Source organism: Notothenia rossii, assembly GCF_949606895.1.
Source record: "Notothenia rossii genome assembly, chromosome: 10".
NCBI lineage: Eukaryota > Metazoa > Chordata > Actinopteri > Perciformes > Nototheniidae > Notothenia > Notothenia rossii.
Window position 1 is genome coordinate 38,079,575 of NC_136908.1, and position 20,856 is coordinate 38,100,430.

Below are 20,856 nucleotides of genomic sequence, written 5' to 3' on the forward strand. Positions count from 1 at the left end.
ATTAATTTAATTAATTAAAATTAATAACAATTTGGAGTTATTACTTTTTTGCCAGAAGAATCACATTGTTTGACTCCCTTCTTCACAGGGAGTGTGTGGAGGTGATAAAGTCTATGAATATTTGATATGAGTTTACAGTTATTTACAGTTCCTTCTCTGCATCGAGGAGCGGTATTGGGTTTGGAGTTATTTCATTAACACTTCTATCTTCTTCATAGATTGTTTGCTTATACGCCCCCTGGACTGTCAGAGAGTCCTGCAACAAACCATGCGTTCCCAGTAATAGTGCTGAAGTGAAAATGTATTTTTGTAGGCTGAATTAACACCTTTTTTATGATTTCGGAAGTGTAAATGCAATCATTAGAAGTGAAAAATGTTTAGATTAGGGAAGAAACAAACTAGATTAGGGTCACATAACTTGTGTTTGGTCGTTTAGCCACTTGTTGGCAACCGCTATTTTCATGACACATTGAAGCTTCAGACATTCATCAGTGGGATATTTACTGACATATTTTATGTCATCGAACAAAACATTAAAATCTCTTCAGCTTGTCTTAAGCACAGATCTTATTTTAGGTATGTAACCAAAAAAACATAAAAATGCTAACTAATTTACGGGCTTTCTGATTCCTGCAACAGAACTCACTGCTTCATAGTCTGTTCAGGTTCTCCCCTCTATAAGCATTAACAATTTTCACATACTGTAATACTACGACTTCTACTATACTGTATATTTAAAAAAACGTTATGTGTATACAGTAGTACACTATGTGTCACGATATTCATGTTATGTCACGTTTTTATTTCTAGGTTTGGGTGTTTTGCTGTTCACCCTGTCATGTTTTCCTCCTTATTGTCTGGTCCCTCTCCCTGTGTTTTTCCTCCTGTCGTTAGTTTCCCTAGTGTGTCTAGTTGTCTTCACCTGATTGTGTTCACCTGTGGCCCTTGTGTTTCTCCTCCCCTGCCCGGGTGTTTCTCGTCTTGTGATTACCCCTCCCTGTATTTAGTCTAGTCTCTTCCTGTGTTCAGTGTTGGTTCGTCTTTTGTTTGTGACCGAGTTCACCGTGGAGTGTTTTGTTTGTCCATGTGATATGTTAGATAAGAGCCCTTGAAATAAAGGTATTATCAGTGTTATCTGCGTTTGGGTCCTACCTGCTTCACTCCTCGTATCACTATGTATATATGTTTATTCGATTGGTATATTAGAGAGTATTCTAATTTATTCTGAAAATTATACAGAGATACTTCTCTGAATATATCTATTTTTTACTGAGAATATGTATATTCTTTTTTTAATTTCTTATCTTTATTTTATTTGAATTTTTATTCTATTTTTTTTAATTTTCTTTAAGAAATGTTGTAATTCTTGTAAATTGACTGTCAAAATGCTGCTTCGATTAAACAATTTAGCAACTTTGGATCATTAAATATATATCTATTTATTTATCCATCTATCAGACTATGCGTTTGTCTCGTAGCTCCTTCACAATGTGATGGAGTTCCACACGAGTACACAAAATGCTGAAGATGTGGGATTAAAAAATACAATGTAAATGGTTCCGGCATCAGTAAATAATAAGAGTCAGTGATCAAACACAGGTGTGTGTGTGCAGCTGACCTGAGCATCGGCGCTGCTCATGGAGTGGCGGTCCGGGGCCCCCTCCGTCCTCAGCTCAGGCTCGGGGTCAGCGATGGGGGCTTTGGCTTCCTTCTCCTCCTTGTCCTCCTTCTCTCCTGCCTCACTCTCACACTGCGAGCGCCTCTTCAGGATGGAGGAGAAGAGGCGGGAGAGGCCGCGGCCGGCAGAGTTGCGGTTGCGAGGCCGGAGATGCTCCTCCTCCGGGGGGGGAGATCCTGCTTCCTGCCCGGCTTCCTCCTGCTGCCTCGGCTTCTTCTGGTGACTCTCTGCCTCGTCTGTTGTCATGGCAACAGCTGGGAAGATAGAGGACAAAATCAAGTTAAATCATGATCATGTCAATCCAAGGTGAAAACAAGGTCAAATTAAAGTCTGGAACAGGATGTCAAATTTCAGAAAACGTTTTTTGGGTTTAATTTAGGTTAATTTTTTTAAGGCACTCTACACATGGATAGAAGGAACCAGGAATACTTTTAGGGGGGTTCAGCCTCTTGCTTTTCAAGCCTCTAATCGTACATTTAAAGAGGCCCTATACATTTTTTGGGAGGGGGTCCCTTTCCTGTAGTGTGTTCAATAGGTTGTTATGCATTTAAATGGTCTGCAAAGGCTACAATCCCTGTGTTCCCTCCAGAGGGAGTTTTTCTCCCACACTCCCCCGGGTTAGTAAAAAAAAAGTATATATTGATAGAATAGGTAGAGTTATGACCTGTTGAACAGAACACAGTATGCAAACTGTTGTACATGAGGGTATGTTGAAGCACATGGGATGTAATACTTTGTTTTGTTATGTCGAACTAAATTGGTTTCAAGAAACATGTACATTTAAACTGGTATAGTATCAAGTACTTAATTTCGGCTACGGAAAATGAAGTACTGAGATTAAAAGCGACAACCCCCTTCAGCAGATTAATGCATAAAACAGCCTCAAAAATAACTGCCGTATAACTTATATTTGGTACTAATAAAGTGGTGCACGAATGAATCTCAAAAACTGGAAATAAGTCAGCATTTTATGTTCTCTCAGCTCGAAGTCAATTGTGTTTGGTATTTTACGTAAAACTAATAGATCTGGGTTTAAAACAAGCTGAAGAGATTTCCACACTTTGTTCAATACATCAGAATGTCTGGAGTGTCAAAAAAACCTACAGTTGCTTAAAAGTGACTTCTTATTCTTATTTTCTACAATATTCGGAAATTCAGTGTGAAAATCCCATTGCTTCTTGCCGAGGGAGCCCTTTCGATACTAACCCGGTCGGTTTGTGAAAAAACATCATCCCTGCCCCCAGTGGCGTAGCTGTGGGTGGGCCCGGGTGCCTGGGCCCACCCACATGCACGTCTGGCCCACCCACAGCCAATCAGCGCATCATAGCGATTTTGACGTTTCTGACAAGCCCAGAAAGAAGTGCCACAAACTGCAATTCATCTCGTGGCCGACAGGGGATGGATGCAGAAAGGAGCAATTCCCATAGACCCCCATATTAAAATGCCCAACTTTACAGCAGAAACAAACATGTTTCTAGCCTGGATCCAATAAAACTTATCCTGGATATAGTTAGATTCCACCTTCATGACAATGGAATAGGGAGTGCATTTTTTTCCCGAGAGTAAATTAGTAAGTAAAGTAAGTTTTGCCGTGAGTGAATGAAAGTCTTATTTCTTCTTGAGGTCTGCAGTGAAGCGTGTACACATTTGCTGAATATGAAAAGACTCTCAGTGTGTGCCCACTGTGCGACTGTCAAGGATAAACAACCTGTGGCCTCCCAGCCAGTCATGTGGGTGTCAGTTTTACACACATTCTGAGGCCGCTGTGCCTATGTTTTTGTTTTCACTGCTAGTTTAGGCTTATGTTTATGTTTAATTAGTGCATTAAAAAATAAATAAAATCATTAATGAAGTTTCAGCTCATACCCCACGCTTAATAAGTCTCCCCCTGGCCCACCTACCTTTCTCCAGGCCCACCCACACAATAATTCCAGGCTACACCACTGCCTGCCCCACTTGGAACACTGGAATTATAATCTGTGTGACAAAAACACACATCCTCTCATCTGGCTGTCAACCCTTCATCAGTGTCTTTGGGTTAATGCCGTCTCGCAACCCAGCTTTCGCCCTTTTCTCTAATCAACACAAATAAAAAAAGAATATGCAAAGCCCTTATATCAATCGAAACAGTGATCTGATTTGTTATCCAATTAGACCAAACAGGCTTCATTAAAGGAAGACACTTATCCAATAAGTAGGGATGCTCCGATCCCCAATTTTGGGGCCGATCGCCAATCGCCGGAATCAGTATCGGCAGATACCGATCGCCGATCCGATCGAGTGGGTGGGGGCTATGGGGATCTTCCATTTAAAGTGATGTTTAAAACTCAGTTAATGGGGCTCATTCACTGGCGCTTCCAGTGTTTCCCCCAGCATTGTCTTGGAGGGGCGCTGCGCCCCGCCAACAGAGCCCCCCCAAAGAAGCCCCGCCAACGGAGCCCCGCGCCCCCCAAAAAATGTAAGGTGTTTAATAATTACAATTTTTTTCTTTTATAATTTTTTTTTTATATATAGCACCAACTTGCAACTAATCTATATCTACAGTCACTTTTCACTTTGAACATGTGCTCTTTTATTAAATAAACTAAATGCTTACATTTTAAGTGGTGAGTTTAGTGTTTTTGACCCTAAGAAACACTGATGCATTCATCAATGACAATAATTCTCAGCTCCTCTCTCTGCTCCAGACGATTTAAAAAATATATATCGGGTCCAGTTTCAGCCCCCCCCCCGCCGGCAAGCGACAACCCACGCCGCTGTGTGGACGGGCCGTTAGTGTGTGTTTTGCTCCGCTCACTGGTCCGTCACAGCGGGTGGAGCTGCAGGATTTCTACTTCACACACGTTGCATACCGCTCTTTTACTGTCTTTTTCCAAGCCCCCAGGAAGTGCGCCGGACTCTGAGGAAAATATTTGTTGCGGCCAAACGGCGGTACTACACTTCCGTATAGGTTGCTGGGCCCGGAAACACTTTTTCCCAGAGAGTGCATCCAAGGATCTAACCCACGGGACCGCGCCGCCCGGTACGTTCATGTGACTTTTCAGTACTACATGAGTTTTACCTTTACCCATGGATGCACAATAAGAATGGACCCATATCGCCTTACTGCCAGCCCCCGGAGCTGTAATAATGGATATATTGCACATGTTTGCTGTAATTCATCATTTGTAAAATATTATACTACATGGGCTGTATGATGTAAATCTTGTATTAAATAAAGTTAATATTGACGACGTAGATTAACATCCCTGTAGCTTCTTATTGCACTTGCAATATAGCCTACCATTAAAGGAGTTGAACGTAGCTGTTTGCTATTACTATAATACCACGCAGGGATAAGCCAGAGCGTACAACCTTTGCATGTGGGCACAACATGTTTTGACCCAGTTTGATTCATTCGCTAATCGCTATACCATATGATATCGCCCGGGGAAGTCGTCATACTTATACATATATCAATAAAGATATATGTGTCAAAGCTCTAACCAAATTAACAGTTCTATTAATTGTATTAATTATAATTGTATATGTATATATATATATATATATATATATATATATATATATATATATATATATATATATATATATATATAGCCTGTTGTTGTACAGACAAATGAACAACCTTTGTTGTCAAAAAAAAAATAACAAGTTGTATAGTAGAGTTTATTTTAGTGTTGTTTTATGCTTATCCACATTTTGATTTCAGAGCACAGGACAGGCAAATGATGGGCACAACATAAAGCTCAACTGTGAAGCTCGCAATGCTGAACAAAACCATCTAGAGTTATAATATTTACTAAAAAGTCAAAGCTCTACGAAAATGTAATTAAAAATATGGTTGGTATTTAACAACAAGGGGTGTTTAATGACGCATTTCCACTACAGCGCGGAGCTCGCTTTAAGCGTGCCGTGGCCTGCCCGTTTTTGATCGCGTTTCCACTTGGTGGTCCGGCTAGCGGGTACTATTTCACAGTTTTTCTGGCCCCATAACATTGACGTTCTTTCCGGGCCAACAACCAAGCTGAGTCTGGCTGAGTATACTAAACTAGAGAGAGAATCGCTGGCAAGGGGGCTACAACTACAACAAGATGAACATATTTGACCGTGATTTATTTGTAATACACGTTTCAAAATGATGCCGAAGTAACAACATACTGATACCGGTTAGTAAACACCGGAATTAATGCTTTGACAAGTCTGCAGACAGACGGCAGGCGAAAAACCTTTTAAAATGAGTGTTTTGTCACTTTTTGTCTTTAGTAGAAATGTTCGTTGGTAAATGAGATGGATTAGATATTTTCATCTTGGTGTTTTCTCTATCGTGTGAGCTCCACACGTTCACTCTATACAGTGTTGTTTACATTCTGTGATGCGCGAGCTGATGACGTCACGTCAAGACGAGTTAACTTTTTTTCCCCTCAACTTTGTGTGGAAAAATGCGGGGATTATGCGGCCTTTTGATAAATATGCGGCCTTTTAAAAATCTGTGCCATTTTGCTGATTACGCGGTAAATTCTGCGATCGCAGAATCGCGTTTTTCTGGAGGGTCTATAAGATGGATTTTATATTAACAAGGCGGCAGTTAGCAGCTAGCGGCTAGCTAGTAATTATGCTAATATACACATCAATCGTTATGTACTTATATTAAGCTGTAACAGGATCTAGTGATATCCAGGCAACACAGCTTCATTTAGCAGGAAAAAATGATTGCACTGTATATACAGTATATATATATATAGTGCAATAAACTTCTTAGTGCAATAAGAAGCTACAGGGACGTTAATCTAACGTTGGTAATATTAACTTTATTTAATTATTATTATTTAATCATCCCCCCCAGACACCCCGAGTTTTGTTCAGTGTAATAACAAATCACCTCTGGCTGGCAGAGAACTCTCTGCTCCATAGATTCTCATTTTAAATTTATATTAAATTTAATATTCCATCCCTCACATACTTTTGTATATATAATAACTTATATTTTGTTTTTCTTGTTCTGCTGCTGCAACACAAACATTTCCCAAATTGGGATCAATACAGTAATATCTTATCTTAATTAATTAAGAAATATAACTATTAAAATTAGTGTAGCAGCTGACACCTATTTTCAATATGGATTAATCTACCATTTATTTCTTTAGTTCAATTTTCATCTATAAAAATGTCAAAATAGTGAAAATGTTCACGAGACTTATCAAAGTGCAAGGTTATATCTTTAGATGTTTTGTTTTAGCCCATGTACTGTATGTCTTAATGCTCTTATATGTGACGGTGTGACTTCCATGAAACTAATATTTTATATCTTCCCAACAGACGAGCTGACAGGAAACCTAACACTCGAACAACCACAACATTGCAAAGGCGAGCAAATGTAAATTAAAAACGATTCACAATTTCTTAATTTCTTCTTCTTTCTTGCAGTGAGGTGAAGCTGACCTTGCACTTGGTGCCAGTAAGGATGTTCCTCACGCAGGCTGAATATTTCTCCTTCCTTACTGACACAGAAGCCCTTGATTTGCAATGCTTCACTAATTGTCATTTCCCTGGCTCCGTCGGGACACTTTACCTCCAGCACAGCGGAAGACCCTACCAGACCATCTGGAGATGCCCCCAACAATCCTGACTTATGGACCTGTATTTGGGTTGCAGTGGTGAATGCCCTGAAGCCCTCACATTCATTCATAGTCCCCCACTGTACAGACAAAACACCATCAAGGGCCTGTTGTTGCCCTAGCACCCTGGCAATAAGGGAAGCAGTCACACGCTTTGACCTCAGGACAGCTCCAAAGTTGCTGGCAGTCAACCTTCCTTTCCTGAACAAATGCCAGTTTGGGTTTGTTTGCTGACCAGTGGTAGCCACCTGTTGCTCCTCAGACAATGCCATGCTTGCCACAATTGCCTGATGCCCAACAGATTTGATAATTTCAGGAACAGTAAGTGGTTTCCAAGCTGTAGTGTTCCTCTTCTGGCTCGGGGGAGAGAAGCCAAGAAATTCCTGAGAACCTGCCCCCTAGTCTGTCCCTTAGCCAGTCACGATCTTCGGAGGTGGGCTCTCTTGTCAGCGGGTTAAATTAGTTATTGGTTGGAGGAAATAGCTCCTCCACTGAATGCGTAGGTTTAGCTGCCTTCCACTCACAGGGGGTGTCAGTGCAGCTGAAATTGTAGATGGCTAATGCAGCCGCATGACTGCAATTCCATTCTCCACATGGGCATTCACATTTTGTGGAGAGAATTCCCTCTTCTCCTGTAGATACCTGTGGTGGTGGGATTGTTTTATTATTTAAAATATATTTACATTTGTAATGCCTTCCCAATTATCCCTTTAATTGTTTATAGCCGACTGTATGTTTATTTCATGAATATTTCTGTGTTTTCTGGTGTGTAATATTTGTAATAAAGATTTCATGTGACACATAAAATGGATTTGTTGATGGGAATTAATGTGAATAAATTAACTCTAGGTTAACGGTACTCTTGCTATCACTACTCACCGACACTATAAACCTTGTCCCTCATGCTAGCCCTGACAACACACCTTCATCTAGGCTGCACTGTTTTACGTGTCCTGACTTGTAGTGGTTCTCTCCTCTCTCTACACTCTTCTTGTCATCTTTTTAAAACGATATCAGACTGGTAATTGACACAGCCATGACTTCTAGTTAAATTCAGTGTGGCTAAAATGAAAAGCTTTGTTAAAATCTGCAAGCGCGCGAAAGTCAAAGTCAGCTTTATTGTCAAAAATTCTACATGTGTTATACATCCAGAAAACTCCAAATATCGTTTCCCGCAGTCCCGCAGTGTGACATGTATACATAAAACAAACAAAAAAGGGCTTAGATAAACGTGGTATACATTAAACAAAACAAAAAGGGCCTAGATAACCGGGGTATACAGTTTAAAATGTTAATAATATATTTAAAGTGTTCAAAGTGCAGTTTCAGTGCAAGTCAGTTGAAACGATCTTAAGTTGGCGTGACGTTGAAGTCGTGCGACCCTGCTGCTGTACTAGCTTGTAGTTCGTTTATAGCATAACGCTAGCATTTTGCTTCTGGCGACTAGATTTATGATTCAAAAATTATAAAAGTAGGGTTGACATGTGGAGGTTATCCGGCTGAACAAAACGTGATCCCTCTCTTAAATGTGTGTCAACGCATAGTGGAAATGCGCCAATAGTCTGTGTTGTAGTGTGTGATATTGGTATTTATGGAAATATTTTACACCTTTCCTTCAAGTACTATAAGATTTAGTTACTTGTGGGGTACTTAACATGAATAATCACAGTTACTATCCTTTAACTCCATCACATTTAAAAGAGAAATAGGCTATTGCTATTTTAACTCCACCACAGTAATCCATCATTAGCTTGACTTTTTAGATAAAGATTTAAATCACAATTGATCATAACTCAAAATACAGATATTTTGATATATTACCAAGTAGTTTCATGTACAACCCACACAAGTATCATGCTAAATTCAGCTCTGTTGCTAGCCGCTAGCTGCTAACTACCCCGGCCGCCTCATTAATATCAAAATCCATCATAACAATCCAGTACCATGCTGTCATGAACGTGCGGTGCTGTTACGTGTACAAATTGACATGCTTGATGTGAACGAGCCTTTTGGGGGGCGTGGTTAAAGTTGCGCATAATCTATGAGTACACATACGGGTACTTCTCAGGCATGCTGGTTAATCTGTGACGTTTCGCTCTTTCAAAAGTTGGGCCATTTTATCTTCATGCGCCAATGAGCAACTCTTATAGGAATGAATGAGGTCCCGCCTCCCACGCTGTATCCAGTTATTATTATACATCCATTTCTTTTTCTGACACCTTCCAGACTGCCAGACTGGTTAAGCCATTCTGGCGAGTTTGTTTTGCCGCGCACAGAGAAAAGTGTCATGTATTTTACGTCATGTGATCGGCTCTCCCGATCGGCATTTATAGAGAGCACCGATCGATCGGCAGAGAGTGAATATCGGCCGATATCGATCGTCGGCCTATCGATCGGAGCATCCCTAACAATAAGCCAGCAAGACTATGAACTTAATCCATTACACATCTCACACAAACTCAGCAACAGCTTAGTCTCACTAAAACCAGAAAAAGCTTTTGATCAGGTAAATTGGGATTTTTTATTTGGAAAACTAAAACAATATGCTTTGGGGGAATTTACCAGGGGAGGATTTTATACACATCACTCATACTCATCACATTTAGCAAACATTTGACCACCCCTCCCCCAACCTCTGCTTTCTTGGAGAGATTTCCAACATAAATTTAAACAAGACATCCAATAAAATAGTTAAAATACTTTCCATAACCCTAATCATGGCCAAGAAAACTAACCTCATGAACATGGAACTTAAGACACAAAATAACTGTTTGCCTGCACCACCCTCATCAAACATGCACTCCATGTCTCCATCTGTCATCATACTACACTGAACAAAAATATAAACGCAACACTTTTGTTTTTGCTCCCATTTTTAAAGTAAAACATTTTCTATATACACAAAATAACAATTTCTCTCAAATATTGTTCTCCAATCTGAAAAAATCTGTGTTAGTGAGCACTTCGAGTGGCCTGTGTTCATCGTCCATAACATACGCCTTCCCATACCATAACCCCACCACCACCATGGGCCACTCGATTCACAACATTACCCTAACCCTAACCCTAACCCTCACACCAGATACTGACTGGTTTTTGGACCCTCCCAGACCCCCCCAATAAAGCAAAAATGCACGTTTCAGAGTGGCCTTTTATTGTGGCCAGCCTAAGGCACACCTGTGCAATAATCATGCTGTCTAATCAGCATCTTGATATGCCACACCTGTGAGGTGGCAAAGGAGAAGTGCTCACTATCACAGATTTTTTCAGATTTGTGAACAATATTTGAGAGAAATGGTTATTTTGTGTATGTAGAAAATGTTTTGAGTTCATCTCATGAAAAATGGGAGCAAAAACAAAAGTGTTCCATTTATGTTTTTGTTCAGTGTATAATACCTACACATTTTAAGTGTAACATACAACACTTATTGGCATCACACACCTAACTAACATACTCTTCAGTTGTTATGTAATCACCTAATCACTCCAAAATATGTGGCCATATGAGAGCTTTTAACACATTAAAAATGTAATTTAAAATGTTAAATACTCCATAGCTAGCAAAAGTACTGCAAGTTATTACAAATAAATTGAAATATTCAAAAGGAAAAACACAACATTTTGAGGAGGTGGAACTGTGAAAGGTTTCTTTTGCAAATAATTTGAATACAATGAGCCAAACTGCTACCAATTAATTAAATTAAATTAAATCCGTCTTCCCACTACCCAAAAGTGGCACAGAAACAAAATACTTGAGTAAAGTCCAAGTAGCTCAAATGTGTGTTTAGTACAGTACTTTCCAAAATAAAAAAAGTAAGAGGCTAAACTAATATTAGAATGATTATCAGACTGTTCATACTGATGACTCAGATTACATGCAGTATTTTACGGTTGTAGCTGAGTGACCCGTTTCAAATGCGGCTCAGATGAAAGTTCAAAAAGGTGCTTCTCAATTTTATTGGTAATTCAAAAATGTGTCCTCTGCTCAGAGATTTCATTTATAGGAAAAGCTGCCTTTCACTCACGTTCACTCAGCAGATTCAGACAGCAGCCTGTACACCAACACTGAAACAGATGAGCACATCCTACAGTTTAAAAAGGCAAAAATACAACCTGAGCTGACAGAAAATGCTCTGTTTTAGTTTAATACACACAGTTAAGCTCACACACACTGTGTTATGAACATACAGGTGCACCTGCTGATTTAAAAACAGAACAAATTGTTGTGTCTCGGCAGATCTGTTACTATTATTTCTCTGTGAGTCTTTATTGTCAAATTCCGTGTCTGCCATTTCGTGTTTTACTTTGTCATTTCCCTTCTCATTTCAGGTAGTTTGACTCCTACCTTGCCTGTTTGCCCACTGACCTGATTATCTGCCCCGCCCTTATTGTTTGCACCTGGGGAGTCCCTTGCTTTTGTATACATTCTGTGTGTTCCCTGTGCTCAGTGCCAGATCGTTTTGAACCCTGTGAATGGCTTACCTTGTGAATGGCTTACCTTGTTTAACATCTCATTAAAAACCTTTTTATTGAGTCATCTTTTGTCTCGAGTCGTGCATTTGGGTCCTATCAGTTTTGCGTGCCCCAGTCGTAACATTACGATCTGGCCAACAAATGGACTCAGCCGACTCTCAAACCCTGAGGGCAGCGCTCTGCTCAACGTCTGCGGCAGCAGGAGGAAGAAATGAAGGACATAAACCAGGGAGTAATGACCCTGACTAACAGCCAGAGTGAGTTTCGTGGCGCAGTTACAACGCAAATTAATCACCTGGCTGAACAGCTCCACAATGTACTCACACGGTTGGATAGTGTGCCCGCCGCTCCTTCCAACGTGGCTGCCCCAGCCCCAGAGCCTACAGCTGTTGTTTCCATGCCAGCTTCCATGATTTGTCTTGCTCCTCCTGCGAAGTTTTCGGGCGAGTCTGGTAACTGCAGTCCTTTCCTAACGCAGTGTGACCTACATTTTACCTGCCAGCCTGCTGCCTTTCCCAGTGATCTAGCCAAGGTGACGTGCATTGTGTCCCCACCTCACGGGAAGAGCAGAAGCCTGGGCCACGGCGGAGTGGGCACGGAAGTCTCCGGTGTGTAATTCTCTCCAACTATTCACTGAGGCTTTAAAGAAGATCTTTGACCGAACCACACCGGGGAGAGAAGCCGCCAGAGCCCTGACACAGATCTCCCAGCAGAATCAGAGTGTGTCTGACTACGCCATTGATTTTCGTACTTTGGCCACGGACAGTGGTTGGAATGAAGACGCACTATATGACATGTTTTTCAGCGGACTCAGTGACTGTGTGTGGGATCTTCTTATTCCTCTTGATCTTCCACCGGATTTGGACAGTATGATCGCCTTGGCTATACGCACAGACACTCGGCTGCAAGAGCAACGGAGGGAGAAAGCCAGGAAAGCGTCACCTCCTGCACGATCTCCACTACGACCCGGATTTCAGACCCACAATCCCTCCTCAACCGTGAAACCTGCTTTGTGGAACAAAGAAGAGGAACCCATGCAGCTTGGAAGGGCCAGGCTGTCTCCCGAGGAAAAGCAGCGGCGTCTCCTGGAGCGTTTATGTTTCTACTGTGGGAAGCAGGGACATTTCCTGGGAGCCTGCCCGTTAAAAGACGGGGCTCACCAGTAAGACGGATGGTGCTGGTGAGCCGATTGACAACCGCAAATTTCCCTTCACAATCCATGACCCAGGTTGAGGTTAGTAATAATGAGCACAGCATAGCATTGAAAGTACTTGTAGATTCAGGGGCTGACGCTAATCTTATGGACTGGGGGTTAGCTAAACGTTCGAAAATTGCCTCCGTGCCATTGACTCAGACCCTTGAAACTAGCGCTCTGGACGGTACTCTCATGTGCAAAGTAACTCATAAAACCATGCCTCTTAAAATAACCTATGATCATGAACACACGGAGCATATGACTTTTCATCTGTTTGATTCTGCACAGCATGCAGTAATTCTGGGCTATCCCTGGTTGTGCAAACATAACCCTCACATTGATTGGCGGACTGGTAAAGTTTTGGGGTGGGGAAGCGAATGCTCTCATTCTTGTTTCAGGGGCAAAACTGATGAAATTATTAGAGAGCCCATTATAGACAATGACAGGGAAGATACAAATAATCAAGACTCAGACTTCCCTGACCTTTGAAACGTGCCCAGCTGCTACCAAGATCTCAAGGAGGTGTTCAATAAAACTAAAGCGACATCCCTTCCTCCTCATCGCACCTATGACTGCGCCATCGATCTCCTGCCTGGGTCCCCCTTGCCCAAGGGAAGACTGTACTCTCTCTCAGCTCCAGAGAGAGAGTCTATGAGAGAGTATATAGACGGCTCTCTCAAAACGGGTCTCATTCGTCCCTCGTCATCTCCCGCTGGAGCTGGTTTTTTCTTTGTTGAGAAGAAAGATGGATCCCTGAGACCCTGCATCGACTACAGCCACCTAAATGACATAACTATCAAGAACAGGTATCCCCTCCTACTTATGACCTCAGCGTTTGAACTATTGAAAGGTTCTAACGTTTTTTCAAAACTGGACCTACGTAACGCTTACCTCTTGGTAAGGATACGGGAGGGGGACGAGTGGAAGACTGGTTTCAACACTCGAAGCGGACATTATGAATACCTGGTCATGCCTTTTGGTTTAACAAACGCACCTGCCGTTTTTCAGGCCCATAAATGATGCGTTGAGGGAGTTTTTGAATCATTTTGTTTTTGTCTATCTTGATGATATTTAGATTGTTTTCCCATGATGAAGATTCACACGTTTCACATGTTCGCCAAGTATTAAAAAAGTTGTTGGACAATCAACTTTATGTTAAGGCAGAAAAATTTGAGTTCCACGTCAGTTCCACTGCATTTCTGGGTTTCATCCTGGGTCCTGACCAAATAATGATGGATCCTGCTAAAGTGAGCGCTGTGGCTGATTGGCCCACACCCTCTTCCAGGAAAAAAGTCCAACAGTTCCTTGGATTTGCTAACTTCTACAGGAAGTTTGTTAGGAATGTTAGTGCTATTGCCGCGCCTATGCATGTACTCACCTCTCCTTCTGTTCAGTTTGTGTGGACCCCACAGGCAGACCAAGGTTTCCAGAAGCTAAAGAAAGTGTTCACTACAGCTCCAATACTTACCATCCCGGATTCCTAATGGCAGTTCACGGTGGAGGTGGATGCCTCCAACGAGGGCATCGGGGCGGTCCTCTCTCAGAGGGCAGAGAAAGATAGTAAGCTCCATCCATGTGCCTACCTTTCACGTAAATTGTCTGCTGCTGAAAGAAACTACGATGTAGGCAATAGAGAGTTATTAGCCGTGAAGGTAGCACTGGATGAGTGGAGGCACTGGCTAGAAGGGGCAAAACAGCCGTTTATTGTGTGGACAAACCACAAAAATGTAGAGTACATACGCAAGGCTAACGGCCCGTCTACACTACAGGCATCAAAACATCTTGATGCTGGGCGTGTCTGAAGCTTGGCGATTTTTTGCGAGCAACGCGACCAACAACCAATCACATGAATCTCCCGCCTCCGACATACAAAGCAATAGCAATGTTAAAACGAAGTAAACTGGATATAAACTCTCCAAACAGGTGAAAACCTACCAGTTTCACCCACTGTCTCTGCCACCTCCCTCCATGCCTGGTTCCTCCGGTTTGTATCCCGGTAAATAGTTCTGGTCGTAAAGAACCGGGTGATTTGCTACCGTAATATCTCATTTGGAATATGAGGAAATTAACTGCGGTCTGGCTCTCCCAGCTTGCACGCGGTTTGATTGGCTGCGCTTGCACTGGCGGGATTTGCATAAACGGGATTTGATTGGCTGATGCCAAGCATCGAGCCTCAAAAGTTGAACATTGTTCAACTTTTGATGCCGATAGATGCTCGTGATGCTTGCAAAGCCATGCCATGCTCCCCACAATGCAGTTTGGCGAAGATTACAAATCTTCTACGTCACCCCATTCAAGTGAATGGGCGAAGCGTTGAAAGCATTTTTCGATGCCTGTAGTGTAGACGGGCCGTAAACCCCAGACAGGCACGATGGAACTTATTCTTCAATAGGTTTAACTTCATTCTCTCCTACCGCCCTGGCTCACAGAACGTCAAACCAGACGCGTTGTCCAGGATTTTTGACCCAGAGGCTCTTTCCAAGGAGACAGAGTCCATTCTACCGCCCACTCAGGGGATAGGAGGGGTGACATGGCCAATTGAGGCCAAGGTAAATCAAGCTTTAGAGGGAAAAACCAAACCCAGTGGTGGCCCCCCTAACCGTCTCTTTGTTCCCTCATCTGTCCGCTCTGACGTGATTCACTGGGCTCACACATCTGTATTAACATGTCATCCAGGCATCAAACGGACTATGTACATGATAAAACAGAGGTTTTGGTGGCCTAAAATGGAGAAGGAGATTACTGAGTATGTGGCAGCCTGCACTACCTGTGCTCGGAATAAGACCTCTACCCAGTCTCCTATGGGTCTACTGCAACCTTTGTCCGTTCCCAGTCGCTGGATTTTGTCACTGGACTGCCGCCCTCTGCAGGTAACACCACCATCTGCACTGTTGTGGACAGATTTACTCAAATGACTCACTTTATCCCCATGCCCAAATCTCCCTCTGCTAAAGAGACAGCAGAAGCGCTCTTGTCTCATGTTTTCAGGTTGCATGGATTTCCTCGAGACATGGTGTGCCGCAGTTTGTTTCCCAGTTTTGGAAGGAGTTCTGCAGCTTGATAGGAGCCACCCCAAGCCTCACATCTGGTTATCACCCACAGGCTAATGGTCAATCAGAAAGGATCAACCAGGAACTGGAGATGTGTTTACTATGTCTGGTGTCCCAGAATCCCACAACTTGGAGCAAGCAGCTGATATGGGTGGAGTATGCCCACAACACCCAACCCACATCTGCCACGGGTCTCTCCCCTTTTCACTGCGCCTATGGTTACCAGCCTCCTCTTTTCCCAGAGGTAGAGAAGGAAGTGACTGTACTGTCAGCACATGCCCTGGTGAGGCGGTGTCGCAGAGTCTGGGCAGGAGCTCGCCAGGTTCTCCTGAAGAGTGCTGCTCGCATGAAGAGGGCAGCAGATCGACATCGTCGTCTGGCACCTGCCTACAGACCCGGGCAGAAGGTCTGGTTATCTACAAGAGACCTACCCCTATGTGTGGCCTCCAGGAAGCTGGCTCCGAGGTTTGTGGGTCCATTTCCCATAACTAAGTCATTAACCCGCTGTTCGCCTGCGCCTGCCCAGGTCCTTGAGAGTCCACCCTACCTTTCATGTGGCCAAAATCAAACCGGTTCGGGGGAGTCGTTTGGTTCCTCCATCCAAGCCCCCTCCTCCCCCCGGATGTTAGATGGCGGTCTGATATACAACGTCAAGAAACTGCTAGCAGTCAGGAAGAGAGGACGCGGCCGACAGTTTCTTGTGGACTGGAAAGGTTACGGTCCAGAACTTCGGTCATGGGTACCAGCAAGTTTTGTTGTGCCAGAAGCTGATAAATGAGTTTTTCAGGCTTAATCCACAGGAATCTGGGCCGTCTGGAGTCGGCCGTAGAGGGGGGGGTACTGTTGTGTCTCGGCAGATCTGTTAGTATTATTTCTCTGTGAGTCTTTATTGTCAAATTCCGTGTCTGCCATTTCCTGTTTTACTTGTCATTTCCCTTCTCATTTCAGGTAGTTCAACTCCTACCTTGCCTGTTTGCCCACTGACCTGATTATCTGCCCCGCCCTTATTGTTTGCACCTGAGGAGTCCCTTGCTTTTGTATATATTCTGTGTGTTCCCTGTGCTCAGTGCCAGATCGGTTTGAACCCTGTGAATGGTTTACCTTGTGAATGGCTTACCTTGTTTAACACCTCAGTAAAAACCTTTTTATTGAGTCATCTTTTTTCTGGAGTCGTGCATTTGGGTCCTATAAGTTTTGTGTGCCCCAGTCGTAACACAAATGAAGCAAAGAAAGTGAAAACCATAAAGCGGATTCAGGCAGTAGGAGTATAGATTTATTCACACTTAAAGTATTAGCCTACAGAAAAGTACAGTTTACAGAGAAGAGATAACATGATCCTTTACAACAAACACTAGATGCTCTATATTTTTAGTAACATTGTAATCCTGATAGTAATCAACTATTTTCAGAAATGTAAAATATGTTATGTAACTGTAAGGGATCCTGATTATGGAATCCCGTTCCATGTAATCTGAAAGATGAATTGGGTGTTGAGTTTCACAGACTCAATACTGTGCAGTATTTTGAAACCCACACAGACTAAAATATGTTCATGGCACACGACCCAACTCAATAGGTCTGCGGGCAGACTGAGGGAGGAGGGAACCACAGCTCTGCCCCACATGCAGCTCCAGAGTGGATGCTGACGGGGCAGAGCAGAGCTTCAGGTGTACTGTGTGTAATGAGAGCCAAACAAACAAACAGGAAGTTCATGTCCCCATGCTGGAGTGTCTGAGCAGCAGTTTGTAGCAGGTGTCCCACAGATCTCCAGAGTCAGCAGCTTTTCAGGCCAGATAAACACCTCCTCCTTTTTAAAGCTTAAAGTGAAACAAGCTGGATTAAAACCATGCTTTCTCCACCATGGTGAGAATAAAAATAATAATGAGCTGTATATCTCTAGCATCAAATCCTTCCTTCCTAACAGTTTTGATTACCAAATTGTCCTATGTCCTTTAATATAATATTTCCAGACATTAAATTGGACTATTATCTTTCTGTGTCATGGAATGGGAAACTGCGTTTAACTATTCATCTGAACTGCATAAAAAATGTATGCAGGTGGGACCAATGCTAGTAAAAGTGATACTGTAAGTACAAGGCTTGCTTATTATTTTGGACTGATGCTTGGAACAAATCATTAACTATAACACACTAGGTTTGAAATATGTATGTATATTGAACTAAGGACCATGCAAAAAAAACATAAATCTCAAAGAGAGAAAATATGCTATATTCCAGCATATAGCTAGCTACATTATTATGGTACTCAACCAACACCTATACATTTGTTTTGTGTCAATCACACTGACAATTATAGAAAATATCAAAGCACAGATCGTATAAAATATAAATACCAGCACATTTATCAGTACAACTAATATATATAATTTAAACTCTCAAATTACAGTGAATTGATCTTGGCAACCATGGGGAAAATAGTGTGTGCACTGGGAGCATATTCCAGCCTGTCCTCCTACAAAAAGCGACCATATAGGCCGATTGTTCATGCCCTTATTACGACCCAGAGACACATTTTAAAGTGTATGTTGTTTCTTACACGACCACTAGAGGTGCTCTAGTGCAGTGGTTCTCAACTGGTGGGTCGTGACCCAAAAGTGGGTGGCGGACTCGTTTCGAGTGGGTCGCAGATGTGTGAAACTATAAAATCAAACTATTGATCCTACATATCGACTGGACGTGGATTATAAAAGTACAATATACACTTCTTGCTAGAAATCTAATCAAAAATCGTTTTAATGGCCAAACTATCCTACAATTTAGGATTTTACAGAGAGGGTTATTTGTGAATAAACGACCATCTGTAATGTTTGCATTCAACGGGAGCACTAGAGGGCAAAAACTTTAAAACGTAATTATAGGACGTATTAAGCGCTTGAACAAACGATATATTTGGTCGTAATAAGGGCCTGAACAATCGACCCATTTGGTCGTATGAGTTGGAGGACTTTTTGGCATATTCCAATGCCTGATGGTAAATGATGAAGCACATTTTGCTAGGGCTGCTCAATTAATCGTATTTTAATCGCAATTACGATTTTGAAAACAATGATTATGACGATTATGAAAACAACATATTCGAAAATAAAACTATTATTTATTTATTTATTTTTTTTATTATTGGTTTTTCAGTTGAATTATACTTAAAGTTCAGGGTAATCAAAAGTTTTTTTCAATAAATGCACGTTTTCAAAGTAAATGGATAATCGTTTTTAATAATCGTGATATCAATTATTGACCCAAATAATTGAGGTTAGGATTTTTGCCATTATCTAGCAGCCCTACATTTTGCCTCAGTGAGATGAACTCAGCGTGGGTTAGTACGTATCATTACCAACACCAGAAAAGCAGCCGTACAACAATACATCCTGATGGGATTAAGTCAGTGGAGGCCGGCCCATAGGGGCGCTAGGGGCGCCGCCCGACCTCTTCCCGCATTCTAGATTGTCATTATATAAAAAAAAATGTTTATGAAAAAGATACATATTATATACTAGGTGTCAGTTAAATGTATAATCTACGATAAAATATAGATAAAAATAGTTTTACGATGTCTAAAGTTACTGATAAGTGACATGTTTCCTGCTTGGGGCGCAGAAATCTTTGGCCATTGACTCTCGTTATAAGTGGTGCATGCGCAGTCCGCACCTCTTCAATGCAGCAGACAGTAGCGGCTCGGGGCGCACCAAACTGCGCCCAAAGCAGCTGTTGACACCACCAACAGCTAGGGAGCAGCAGTAGCGCCACAGGGAGCGATTGACGTTTGAATGAGAGAGAGTTAAGGCCCCTACACACCAATCTGACACCAAAGAACAAGTCCCGACGGACCTGACTGTTGTGTCGCCTCACGTCTCCTGCGTCTTGGCCAACAGTCGCACTGGAACACACCGCAAAGACTTCAGCCGACGGCCAAGTAGCACGTACGAACATGCGCATGCGTGAGTGGCAATAACTCTCCTTACCAGCAGGCGGCCGTAGTGTGTATTCGTCATTCAAAAGAGGCAACAACCGGAAGACAGACTGCGTGATACACCGAGAGAAGAAGAACAGATATAAGCGTGATATAAACAAACAACAAATAGCGTATGTGTCCCATTTTCCTCTACAGCGAGAAGCTCATGGGGCTTTCCCGAACCTGTGTCGAGAGCTGGAGTTAAATTAAATCTCAGATTTGCCTTCTTAATCGTTTGTTTGGGTCCCTCACTTCCGTTTCGCTTCTCATGCACTGAATCGCTAAGCTGAACAGCCAATCAGAGTGATTTCTTTAGCCGACGGCCTTTTACCGACGCGGCGGAAGGTGTCGGCACGGCCGAAAAGACACGACGGGGCGGGACACACCAATCTGAATAGGGTGACAGGACGCTCATCGACGGCCAGACATCTATCGACGTCTATCGATGGCCGAAATCGGCTTGGTGTGTAAGGACCTTTAGACGGAGACAGAGTGTAAACAAAACTAGATGGCGAATATGGAGAAGGAAAATGATGTTTAATCACTTAAAGAAACACCCTTTGAGAGGAGGACACTGGAGGGAAAGCTGAAAGTAAAAGAGCTCGGACCTGAAAAGCCTGACATAGGTAGGAGTTAAGGACAGAGGAAGGCAGTATACGTGCTCTTTTTCAAGGAAATGGTTTAGCAAGAAGGCTAACTACCTGTAGCAACACCAGGGCTATATTTAGCTTCCCCTGCCTCCCTTTTCAAACGTCAGGATCAGACCAGTCTATGGACCAGACCCAGCATGGATCCAGACAGATGTGAGTGACTGAAAGCACATATCAGAAACAACTAAAAAGCATGAACAAACTAGAGTCCACATGGATGATGCT

At 42.5% G+C, this 20,856-nt stretch overlaps 1 protein-coding gene across 15 annotated transcripts in view; it reads right to left on the bottom strand.

The window, feature by feature from the left end:
• LOC307023165 (protein 4.1-like) overlaps positions 1-20,856 on the bottom strand; it is a 196,965-nt gene that overhangs the window by 138,138 nt on the left and 37,971 nt on the right. For all 15 annotated transcript variants that reach the window (XM_079656259.1, XM_079656257.1, XM_079656262.1 and 12 more), the window contains one exon: positions 1,619-1,932. In XM_079656259.1, the coding sequence (XP_079512385.1) occupies positions 1,619-1,924 (306 nt within the window). In that variant the 5' untranslated portion in view covers positions 1,925-1,932. The remainder of the gene's footprint in view (positions 1-1,618; positions 1,933-20,856) is intronic.